At 36.2% G+C, this 13229-nt stretch overlaps 2 protein-coding genes across 3 annotated transcripts in view; both read right to left on the bottom strand.

Moving 5' to 3' along the window:
• Positions 1 to 3119, bottom strand: part of LOC133520625 (protein amalgam-like) — a 69058-nt gene extending 65939 nt beyond the window's left edge. For both annotated transcript variants that reach the window (XM_061855154.1, XM_061855153.1), the window contains exon 1: positions 37 to 3119. In XM_061855154.1, coding sequence (XP_061711138.1) covers positions 37 to 94 — 58 coding nt within the window. In that variant the 5' untranslated portion in view covers positions 95 to 3119. The remainder of the gene's footprint in view (positions 1 to 36) is intronic.
• A 3316-nt stretch (positions 3120 to 6435) lies between these two features.
• Positions 6436 to 13018, bottom strand: LOC133520622 (glutamate receptor-like). The gene has a single exon (XM_061855149.1). The coding sequence runs from the start codon at positions 11240 to 11242 to the stop codon at positions 9458 to 9460; it is 1785 nt and encodes a 594-aa protein (XP_061711133.1). The 5' UTR covers positions 11243 to 13018; the 3' UTR covers positions 6436 to 9457.
• Between the last annotated feature and the right edge of the window lie 211 nt (positions 13019 to 13229).

The following is a 13229-nucleotide window of genomic DNA, read 5'->3' as shown; positions in this document are numbered from 1 at the left end:
TGGTTTAATTTAAAATTAAAAGTATGTTTAATTTACCTTTTGCGTCGACACCGCAACTAAGTAACGCGGCAAAAATTAAAAAATTTCTGTCCATATTGAACGCTTTAAAATAAGTGAATTAACATTGAACGTATAATTAGTATAGTGAACGTAAAAAGAACTAAAAAGAATTCTCAAGTTTCACACACTACAAAAAAGTTCACGCGGCGGCCGGGAGCCGGTTAGGTACAGGGAGGCTGAGCAGTCTCTCCGGATTCACGAACACGACTAAAATTCGCCCCCTAAACCCAACCACAGGACGACTACGCGCAAGCGCTCCTTTCAATTTTTTTAATAAACTGCTATCACTTGTACTCGTATCTTTCAAATCGCTTGAAGTTTTCGAGACCGAATTCGGTTTTGTAGCGAAAAAGCTTTTAGAGAACTGGCACTGGCAATTGTTTTCGGGTAGTGTCTCTCGCTTTTGTTCGTGATCGGATTAGTTTATTCGGTGAGTGTGTCCTAATTGAGCGACGAAAGCGACGCGATACGGTTACACGTGACGTGAACATTTATGTGTTATGTAAATATTCGAACGGAATCTACACAACCATAAGTACAGAACAAGTGATGGCAAAAATTCGTCCTTCTTCTTCCTCGTTTTCCATCGTCCTAACAATAGGCGCCTGTGTAGATCCTTGGCAGGTCTTCTTGACAAATTGTCATAGCGCCTAAAAGCGACCCATGGTATTTTGCAAATTGATCTACGCGACTACATACTTACTCCTAGCACAAGACAGTAGCAGAGACATGCGTCCTGCGGTGGCAGCATTATGGTTGCATTTTTATCACTTGTCATTGTCACTATGCCTGTCACTTTCGCACTTACACATACTTTGTTCTAACGAACGTGACGGCAATCGGCATGGTGACAGATGATTTTTATCATCGACCGCTTGATGCTGCATCGGCGTTGGCGCTGCGGATTATCGCTTTTTTTTGCTTTTGCTGTTTATGTGCAGAAATGCTCAAGTCAAGACAATATCTTAATCAACAACAATCTTTGCTGTCAAAGCTTGAGTACTCACCTCAATCGCTGACATTGACATATATCTAAGGACGAGCCTTATGGGCAATAAGAATGGGACCAGTGTAGCGGTGTCACGCACACGAATTCGAGCCAATCGTGCAGTCTAACGCTACACGGCCCGTCCTTAGATATCTGTTAATGATCGCTGACCTTTCATCTTGAATTTAAACAGTTTGGGAATTGTGGCTCGTGGCAAAAGTTTTTACGACACTTTCTTTTGTCTCCTTTTGTTTTAGTTGCTATGATTTATGATATAATCATTAGATATAAAAACCTTAGCATGCGTGCAGAGACAAGCGCAGAGCCGGAGCCAACATATAAAGCCAGAAAAAGTAAAATACTTGTTGTATTGAGGGTTAATGGAACCTAAAATATATAGACTATTGGGTAAAAATTATAGGCTATATAGTTCGTGTCATTCGCGATGATGCGCAGATTTGTCAAATCGAACCATTAATAATATGAAAATACGTGTCCAGGCACGCGACGTCGTGACAGGCGGGTTGGTGGTTAATAGTGGTATTGGGCACAATAAAACAGTCACCAATTTTATTTCCGGAAGACAGTCACGGCAATATAGGCCCACAAAATAAACGGCGTTAGTGATGGCACAACGGCAACATCAGCATAGAAGATTAGGTGATTTAGAACATGTAATTCGCATTCTATGCAATTTATAAATTTCCGTTAAAAGTACGAGTAGGTATAGTCTAAAGTCCGTGTAAAGTCTTTGCACCGACTTTGATAGAAAAGAACGTGGAAGTGCTGTTGCCATTATAAATGAAATATTTTCAAAGAAATCCGACGTTTGTTGAGACACTCCACACTGTGTAATTGCAAGTCTTCAGAGTTAGCTTGTTCCGACTCTGTGTGCATACCTTCCACCCTTAAACATTTTGTCACATCTCAGCTGACCTTACGAAGTCTAAAATTTTGGGGTCAAGTTACGCTCTCCGGCGGTCTAGACAATATGTTTGGAGAATTCAGGTCGCTTCCTGCGAGTTGTGCTCGGCGCCTCGTTAAGCCAGACGCATGAGCGATTGCGTAGGCTGTGGGTTGCGCGCCAAATGCATTATTTTCATGCGACAGATTTATGATCTATTAATATCGCCGAGTAACCTTTAATATTTTTTTACCTACATGCAAAATTTTGATATTATTTTATTTACTGACTCATATGAACATATATATGTTGTGAAGTAGATATATTTTGTAGAAACATTAAGGTTGGCATTACTACATATTCACAGAGTCTAATCTGTATCTTCATAGTTTTAAAGACCTACTTTTTGCTATCTTGACTAAGAGCGACAGGGAAATAACTCCCAGACAGACATACTCTCAGCAGAAAGTGTCCGGCGAACGGATAAATCTAATAACCCCTTAAATCAAAATACGAATATCAACATTTTTCATTATCATTTCATTTTTAGGGTTCCGTAGCCAAATGGCAAAAACGGAACCCTTATAGATTCGTCCTGTCCGTCTGTCTGTCCGTTTATGTCACAGCCACTTTTTTCCGAAACTATAAGAGCTATACTGTTCAAACTTGGTAAGTAGATGTATTCTATGAACCGCATTAAGATTTTTACACAAAAATAGAAAAAAAAAAACAATAAATTTTGGGGGTTCCCCATACTTAGAACTGAAACTCAAAAAATCTTTTTTCATCTAACCCATACGTGTGGGGTAACTAAAATAGGTCTTCAAAAATGATATTTAGGTTTCTAATATCATTTTTTTCTAAACTGCATAGTTTGCGCGAGAGACACTTCCAAAGTGAAAAAATGTGTCCCCCCCTGTAACTTCTAAAATAACAGAATGAAAAATCAATAAATATATATATGACATACATTACCATGCAAACTTCCACCGAAATTGGTTTGAACTAGATCTAGTAAGTAGTTTTTTTTAATACGTCATAAATGGTACGGAACCCTTCATGGGCGAGTCCAACTCGCACTTGGCCGCTTTTTATTTTTAAGCTAGCGGTGGCGGCCGCAAGATTCCTTTAGAATTTTAGACATTGAAAAAGGGTTTTCCAAAAGTCTCCGACCCTCATATAAATTGGATTGCATTATTTATAACCTGTGTAGTATATACTGTAAGTTTTTATTTAGGTGTTTCTACGTTATTGAATTACTATGCTAATACTATTAGAAGAATTAGAAGAAATTAAATTATGTTTAGAAAATATTATTAATATCATTTTCTTGGTATATGACATTTATTTCAGTTTACTATGCTAATTACTTGAAGCACTCAAAATTATCTTAACTCTTAAGGGCCTAGTACATCCATACTAAATCAGGCCTGATTTCAGGCTGTCGTACTGCTCTTTCTGTCAGGCCCGAAATCGGGCCCGAGTAAGAAAGAGTATTTTTCCGTTTCATCAAATACCAGCACATTTTTTACAATATATGACACGTAAAAAATACTTTGTCTCTAATTGCCATGTTTGGTGATTTTGTTGTTAAATGTTTGGTATTTTTACATATGAACCATTTTTTACATTTCAAATATTGTTAACGATGTAGGTATGTCCATGAAACTGCAAACGATTATCGGTAACGGATATCGGGAAGTGTAGATGTAATTGGCTAATTGGCCCTTTAACTTGTACCTAATGTATCCTAAATAACTAAAAATGTGTAGAAGAGAGCAGTTACCCAACTGCCTGTGTGTACACGGAACGGATTGTATAATCTAATGAATGTAGGTTGTAGGAACATCGTAAAAACTGATTGTCTCTCCTGACATCGTTCATAGCAAAAATTCCTTATGAATCCGGGTTTTGTAACGCCAAAAAAATCGAACGATAGCTGCCAACACATCTTGGCTGCGGCTCAGCGTCCCCATAAAAAATTATGTTACGTACAACAGTGGGTGTTTCATATCTTATGCAACACGCTGAAAAATAGATATGACGCAGTTTTGAAGTTTTATCATTATTACCTAGGAATTAAGGTTATATTCGGGTGAGGACTGCAGCTGCGGGGCCACGCCACACTAGCGTCTACCAAGCGTCAGCGTCTAGCCAACTCTATGGCTTCTGCTCGACGCAACATTCGCGCAACTGCGCAGCGACGCTATTTTTCGTAGCGCTTACTAGACGCCGGTGGCTCTTATTGTTGCGACAACACGTTGCGCCTTGACTCAGGCGATGCTAATGTGAATTTCTAAATTACGTTAATACGATGTCGCGATTAGTACTTTCAATCACACATTTTATCAAGGAGATTGACAGTGACATCGGCCGCTCCAACTCTGCAGAAGGAACGTTGCAATAGTAGCTGTAATGCTGTTGCAGTTGCTATCCAAATGAAACCTTTACACGCAAGTAGTTAGGGGAAAGTAGCACATAACAACGACGACTGAAGTGAAACGATGGGATTAAAGAAAACATAATATATACATATTTAAAAATACAATAAAAGGGATACACCCATAAGTAGAGGGTCGATCAATAAAATTATACAACTACAGTTTTTTGTATAGGTATGGCATGTAGGTGATTTATGTTAAAGTTATCAATATTATTAATCCCTGATAATAAATAGGCACCTAGGCCAGGCATTATCTAAATACATACTTATAGTAATATTGCCTATATACTATTTATAATACATATAATATCCATTCATTGCAGACCTTTTGGAATTTTCTCGTCTCTTGGATACATCCCAAAATACATAGATTGAATTACACGATGTTAACTCTAAACAAAAATATCCAGATACATAATACCAGATCCATTTCCATAAATAGCATTGCATGCATTGAATATGCAAACTGGTGCGGTTCGATGTCCAGAAGTTGGAGCTGAAAGCGTTAGATTTTCAAACTGGCAAACATTTCTCAACTATTTACCAATGAAACGTGACTTACCTGCAGGCCGATTCTGACAATTTTTGTATGTATTTATCTACATACACATCATAACCCCTCTATGATGCTTTTACCACCCAGCATTAAGATAAACAAACGGTTTTACTAAAAATTTCTTATCAGTACCAAAAGTTTCTGTATGTAGTGTTATCAGTGTATTGCTTTATTACTTTATGAAAATCGAATTGGTAAACATTCAAATTACAAACATCTCTGAAAAAAAGTAATTTGATTTGACCTCTATTCTAATATCAGTCGAGATGACGTTTTATTCGAATTTGACAAATCTCACATGTTCGTTGGTATCGAACGATATGGCAATCGGCCCCCGACTCTAGTTTGTAGTTAGTTTAAAAAAAACTACGGATGCGTGACGTGCCTGAGAAAAGGTTTCGTTTTTGAATTAGTTTGTAAGTATAAAATTAATTTGTTTTGTTGTTTTCAAACTAAATATTATAGCAAAGCTCTCGTCTAAAATGAGTGATCGCCACCTCATATTTGCGAATGACACCAGAGAGCAACAATGCCCCAATGCCGGCTCTAATACGTGGTTATTGAATACATCATAGAGAGTTTATAAACATTATAATATGTGTGTAGATTAAATAGTGTATGTAACTGTCCATAATTAGGCATTAAAACACTCGTGTAGTCCTTTTAAACTCACACTTTTAATGCCTTTCATTATGTAGGAGTGACATAAACTACTATTGTTACATTATTGGGCACCCAATGCTCACAGTTAAGATTCCCAACGCCTCGTTTCTGATTGCTTTTTGTGCACACCAGTCAGCGAGCGATCGTCAAGATCATATAAAATAAACCGGCCAAGAGCATGTCGGGCCGTGCTCAGTGTAAGGTTCCGTAGTTATTCTTCCGTCACAATAAGCTAAACTGGAGCTTAAACTATAGTAGATTGTTAACCAGGGGATGAAACGGTACCTTTCACCCGAGTTAAACAAATAGGCAAATTTGCATAATCAGTACCTAATTAAAGTAACAGACTTACTTGCAATCGGAGACTTTGCATGTCTAAAGATAAATATCCCATAGCGAAATCATTTAGATTGATTGCTATATAGATATAGAGTTATTCATCTATATAGCAATCTAAATGATTTTCGCTATGGGATATTTATCTTATAAAAAGTAAGTATTTATATTCATATTCGTTTATTGCAATGCAGTTTGCTAAAATATGTAAACACATATTACAGCAAACTGCATTAATTTTAAAATGATTTGGTTCATTAAAGCATGAAAAAGTAAAGTATAACAGTAAGACAATAATGCATCGTACAATTCGTACATGAGTGCAATAAACTAATATGAATAATTGAATATAAATACTTACTTTTTAATTTTTACTCTTTCAACGGCTTTACTGTATGAACAGCCAATGAAACTGTTTTAGACAAATTAAATATTAAATAAAAATAGAATGAGTATATTTTTATCTTAAATTTTAGCTTATTTACATGAATAATGCCAAATATCTTTAAAACCATTTAATGTCGTAATAACGTTTAACTGTTACGTCTTTTTACTATGAAGGGGAAACTTTTTGCGATAACTTAAAAACATCAAAACTGATCATGTCCGCTATAGTTTTTATTTAATGTCTTTCTTAAGCTCTACTTCCACGATTTTTTTCATATATTTTGGACCTATGGTTCAAAAGTTAGAGGGGGGGGGGACACATTTTTTTTTCTTTCGGAGCGATTATATCCGAATATATTCACTTTATTAAACATGTTTGTTAAAGACCCCTATTAGTTTTGAAAGACGTTTCCAACGATACCCCACACTGTACGGTTGAAACAAAAAAAATCACCCCCACTTTACGTGTAGGGGAGGTACCCTAAAAAAAATTTTTTTTTGATTTTATTGTACGACTTTGTCGGCTTTATTGGTTTATATGTCCATGCCAAATTTCATTTCTCTAGCACTAACGACCACGGAGCAAAGCCGCGGACAGACAGACAGACAGACAGACAAACGGACATGGCGAAACTATAAGGGTTCCTAGTTGACTACGGAACCCTAAAAAGATCAAAACCTTAACAATTTGTTAACTCAGAATTGGCCTCCCAGCAATTCCTTGAACGCAACAGAAATGCTACAATTCGGACTAATTTGTGGACTGTTTTTGACTCACGTTTACCATCGGTTTCGAACCTGGGCGTGCCTAATCTACCTCCGCAGGGTTAAAACTACCATATTATTATAATAGAGTAATAAGAGTTGATATATAATATTATTTATATGTGGCTATGTTGATTACATATACCTGATTATTTTAAATTGTACCCGCTTGGGTACACCTGGTGTTTGATTCGATTTTCTTTTGTAACTATAGCTAACACCATTTAAAAAATGGCGGGTCCCCAAAAGTGGACCTCGCCTGTCAAGTTATTCAAGAAGGCAATGAGCATATTGTAGGCTTATTATTCATAAACACCTGAAGCTAATTTCGGCTGTGAGTTATTTGATTCTAAATTAATTTCCCTAAGGTTACGATAAGGCTGATGTTAATAACTTTGCCGATAACTTTTGGGTCACGAATATTTTATCACAGAAACGACGCGGAGTCACGTGTTCGGGCCTATTCACTCATAGTCTAGAATAATAAAAGCCTGCAGTTCAAGTAGCTACACTGCATCAAATTCTAATTCGAACACATTTAATTAAAATATCAAGCGTCGCTTACACACATTTGTTTTACACATTAGTGCTTGGAAAACTTCTGTTTTTAGTGCAATATGCAAGTATGTACGTTGGCACGACATAGTAAATAAAAGACTGATTTTTCATTACAGCCCGAGAGGTCTCTTAATATGATGAGTCTGTAATCAAAACTGTTAATACCGGCCGTCATCTTGTATTTCTCAATTTTTTGTCTGATCATGATGAAAATTGATATCTGAGGATCCGAAAGACCATTTAATCAGTATCAGTAGTCAGAAAAAAGTAAAAATAGCTACCATCTTACATTTCTTCATGTTTATTCCAACCACGGTGAAAGTTAATTAAGGATCCGAAAGACCCTCTTATATAAATAAATTGTCAAAATTGTAAAAAAGCGGCTGCCATCTTGAAATTCAATTTTTTTTATTTTTTTTCGCGGAATACTAAACTGATATATATGATTCCGCTTTTAGGTATAAGAGACTGGTTAACAGGGGGCTTACCGCGAGTACCGCGACAACCGAAACTCGCAAATTCCGGGGATCTTTCTCTTTTACCCTCACTAAGGCGTAATTAGAGTGGCAGAGAAAAATGCCCGCAATTAACGAACTTCGATTTTCGCGGTTTTAGCTCAGACTACCTACTCGTATAAATTTTTCAATCGCACGTTTGCAAATCGCGAGTTTATAGATCGGACTATTAGTTTACGGTTGAGGAAATTGATTCTTTAGCAATTTGCGGTTCAAGTTAATCAATCAAATCAATGTAAAGTGAACCATAAACGGCAAAAAAATCGATTTCCTCGACTATTTACTAACTGTAATTACATTTATTTTCAAGAAACAAGTGAGACTCAGTAGGAAATATTCTGCCGTACGACACCGTGGTCCGTTTTAAATTCACTGACTGAGTAATTACTCAACAAAACTTTGTTGCCGTCCATCAGTTAGAATTTTAGGGAGTCTTTTATCCAAATTATACACTAGACTGTTTCCTGTTCTATTACAGTCACCTACCTCGAAAATTTAACTACTAACTTTCTGACAGTGTTGTAGCTGCTTCAAAAAGGGAAATTTCCCTCTGTAACATGAAATACCAGTCATGTCAGGACAGAAGTTTTCAGTATTTATTTTCATTTGTCATAAAGGTCCTATGTCCATGTAACAGGAATGAAAGCTACTTAAATCTAGCATGTCTGTGCTCTTCCGCGTAAAAGTCAGCAATCTGTGAGATTACAAAAATAACAAACATAGATAGAGAGATTTTTTATGTATCAATTATCAACGTAAACAAATCTATACATGTACCTGGGTGAAACAAAGTTCACCGGGTCAGCTAGGTATTTATATATCAAATAAATAAAAAAAGACCAAAGCCCCCTATATTCATTGGAAACATTGGTTTTCATAGATCAGACAATTGTATAAAAAAGGTATCACTATGCTTAGCCATTAGTCATACAAATATTGTCCATGTGCATGCATATTTACAAACTTAATCTATAAAAATAAAATATACCTACTTAATTAATACTCTGAATCATACATGTATTCTCCAATCGAATAGTACGCTTTCCTAACTTAAAATGTTAACATCTAATTGTTAAGTTGTACAGTCAGCGTCAAATACTTTGTAGCAACCAAAGTAGCCAAATAGTTCGGTACACCATATATTTAGTATGGTGTACCGAACTATTTGGCCACTTCGACTGCTACAAAATATTTGACGCTGACTGTACGTAGGTATGGTATAGATACAATTTTCAATATTTCTAATATTAGCAGCATATAACCTACGCCAGCAAATACACAATTAGTATTGAGAATTTGTAGTTCTTCCAAATATTACTTCAACAGCAAAAAATATAATTGAAATAACGTAACCGCCGAGTAAAGTAAAAAAACTGCCCATAAAATGTTCCAGCCGAAGCCCTTCTGTGCGTTGATGCTTCGAGTTATGGAGTAGTGAAATACCCTTTCTGAAGAAACGGGCGTACATTCTTTCACTAAATCCGCCTTCCAGAGAAGCACTCAAGATACGACTCACAGGAGGAGTTAAGTGAGAAAACTTCTTGAAAAATATAACAGTTGGGCTATTTGCAATCTTATTCGGTATTATTTGTAAATGTCTTGAACCTTTATACGCCATTAGCCTAAAATAAACTGTATCTTTGTTCATAGCAATCACAAAGTCTGAACTTCCATTTGAAATACTGTCTACAGTTTGGTATCCTTCTGCTAGGTTCATGACAATATAATTGTCGTATATGAAATGATCATCTGAATAGTATTCTTTGTAAATAGCGATACCTCCAAATGGCTTTTTGGCCGCAAGGACGTCTTCAAATGTATCAAATGGCTCGTCATAAATATTCTGTTTCATAATGCTTATCAGCGCCGCTTGGTACACCGTTCTGATAATAAAGCAAAACCAAATCCAGATTCCGATTACCATTAGTAGAGATGGCTTTGACGGCATTTTAATAACAGGCAGCCCCATGAATATAACCCAAGAATAAAATAGCAAGTTTGACTTCGGCGGGCTTATTTTCAGGGCTCGTATAACTTTCCTCCAAACACGCGTTTTTGTAAGTGTATTCATAGAAATTATTGCAATAAACAAAAAAAATATTAGCATCTTTACGTTAATTTGCAAAGGGTATAACAGTTTTTCCCAAGCTGGCTTCACGACAGGTAGGCCAGCAGCCCACACTATATCCATGGAACTGTACGTGAAAGAAATCTGAAAATTTGCATATTTATCAGGAGATAGCGGTGCGGAGCACATCGCATCGTCAGCTACACCGTTGAACACGTCGCCGAGAGACCCTGTCCAGTTGTTGTTTACGAATTCGCCCCAGTAGTTGCCGTCCTTCGGTGTTTTTAAGACAAGTGTAGCGTTCAAAATATCCACCACTAATGCTAAAAGGTCACCGTCCTTACCTTGTGGTGCGCTATCATTACTCAAATACATAAATGGATGTTGCTCAAAGGTTGATACAATAAAAGGGCACTGATACATATTCGAAAACTTTTCTGGGTATGCTGATTTAAAACAAGAATCATCCAAGCAATTTAAACTTATGTTTAATTTTACAGGATCGCTATTCAGGCATTTCTCTGGCAAAACAAGAAAATACGAAGATATTGTGGGCTCTTTGTCTCCAAGGGAACCTTTAATAAATAACACATTTACTATAAACACGCTGGATAATGTTTCGAAAATTACTTTATCAGCGCATTTTTCACCTTTGATAGAATAGCACATAATGACATATTTTCCTGATGTATCATACTGGTTCTGGGCAAGCCATCGAATCATACCTGCTATCTCTGAAGATTGCTGTCCAAACAACACAAATTGATGTATTGATGCTAGTCGACGCTGAGGTATAAATTGTCCCAGTTTTAGCTGTACTGTCTGATTGTAATTTCTTAAAAACGTCGCTAGACCAATTAACTTAATATTGTTAAACATAACCAAAGTAACGTATCGCCATTCAAAATTATAAAAAGCAATTTTTGCAGCTATCTTACTCATATGTCTAATGAATGGAAATTCGCTGTTGATGAAAAGCTGTGAATTGTTCAAAGCCATTTTACAGTGTTGGACTCAAAACATTGTCGTCCGGCACACGTAGTCTGCATGAAATTAGGGCTTTAAGTCATTTGTCACGCCATTAAATAAAATCTGTAATTACTAATGCGCATGTTACAGTTATTACCTTTTAGGTGACTATGTGGTTATTTCTTTAATGCACTTTGACCTATAGTGTAATTATGTATGATTTCATCGCACAACGAACATATAAATAAATAAACCTTTTTATGCATTCATTTTATTTGTGGAGATTCCGTGCGATAAGTGTCATGATTACCGTAGTCGTAGTAAGTTACATGTTAGATAATAGTATTGCCATCATTAATAAATATTTGAATTTGGAATCATTTATTTCATGTAACTGTGACACATACATACATGCACGAGACATATATTGCACTTGTTAAAAGCATAAAATGTAATGGTAGTATAAATCACCGTGATACAGTTTATAACTAATATGTGAGGTAAAGGACAGCATTCTACGCAAAGGATGTTAATGACAACTTAAAGTGATGAATCACAAATGAGATTGTTAAGAACAATAAAACATTAGTTACCTAATTATAAGCTTATTCAATGTTGATACATTCGATACCAAATCATAATAATATATTTATAGTGTTGACGGCAACGAATGTAGCAACCTAAAGTAATAAGTAATGTCAAAGTCTATTTTATATACCTACCTACTCATGTAACATACTTATGTCTTTACGAAATAAAGATTTTATTATTATATATAAGTAAGTAACAAATATAAATGATTGTTTGAAGTTCAGCTCGATGATTTAGGTACTGATAAATTTTACTAAGATTTCTATGGTAGATAGTATCGTCACAAACAATTCACTATTTAATTTAGAAGAATAATGCAGGATGAGTATTGTTAGCGAATGGTGGGTAAACAATGTAAACATTGTATTTCATGATTGAAAGTTGAGGGTATAATTGAAATCATTTGAGTTTAGTGATTAACTGCTTCTAATGTTCATAGATTATAATTATACAAGTTTAGTTGGATATGTATTTTAATCTAATTAAATATTAAACTTAATGTATATAAATAGCTTAGAAGTATTTACAAGCAAAGGTTAATGTCGTTAATGTAAAATAAAGATCAATATAGAAATGTATTATCTTGTTGGCAACATTGGTTGTCTTTGTTCAATTGAAATGAATTGATTACTTACTGGTCGCTGATAAAAATAGCTTCTAAGTGTTGCTGAATAAATTATCAAGTACTTTAAATATAAAGTGTGGTGATTATTTACGATTCCTGTGGTTCCCGTAGTACGGTTATCGTACAAATCAGAAGTGACGATCCTGGAAAAGAACCTACGGCGCCTGGAACCGAGGTATTTGACCCCGAGTGAAGGTCAGTGATTACAATTTTATATAATTGGTGATTTGTGCTTGTTTTATGATTTGATCATTGTTGGTGCCTAGAATAGTGAAGTGATAAACATAAAATACTTAAACTTTAGACGTCGATTAAGGGTCTCCCCAAACTAGTCGACGCCGTTTCGGCAAATCGCGTACGGAAAAAGCTTTATGTCAACGCAATAAGAGCGAATAAGTCATAAATCGGCTCGGCCCACGCAAAACGACGTCTTTCGACGGGAAAACGGCGTTTTGCCGTAAAGCTGTTCGCATTCGTACGACGCTGTTTGCAGCCTACCGCACACGTTCGCATTCATAAATCTCCTTATACCGCCGTACGGTGCCGGAAAGGGTTGAACGGCTCTGATCACGGCCGAGTACCTACGATAAGGACCGGTCAGAGCTGGCGGAAGCCGATCAGCGTCTTCGACGGCCGAACATAGCTGACGACGGCCGAACAGAGCCGATGACGGCCATAATAATCGTAAAACATTTTTGGATCGAGTCTCAAACGAGGATATCGTAAATTAAATTCACCTTCACTTAATCTATATTGCCACAAAGAATCAACCCACTGTCGCCTCCGCTTTTGCTGCTGTTC

This window comes from Cydia pomonella, chromosome 8 (assembly GCF_033807575.1).
Source record: "Cydia pomonella isolate Wapato2018A chromosome 8, ilCydPomo1, whole genome shotgun sequence".
Lineage (NCBI taxonomy): Eukaryota > Metazoa > Arthropoda > Insecta > Lepidoptera > Tortricidae > Cydia > Cydia pomonella.
Note: the sequence above shows the minus strand (reverse complement) of the source record. Positions and strands in the feature narration are given on the sequence as shown.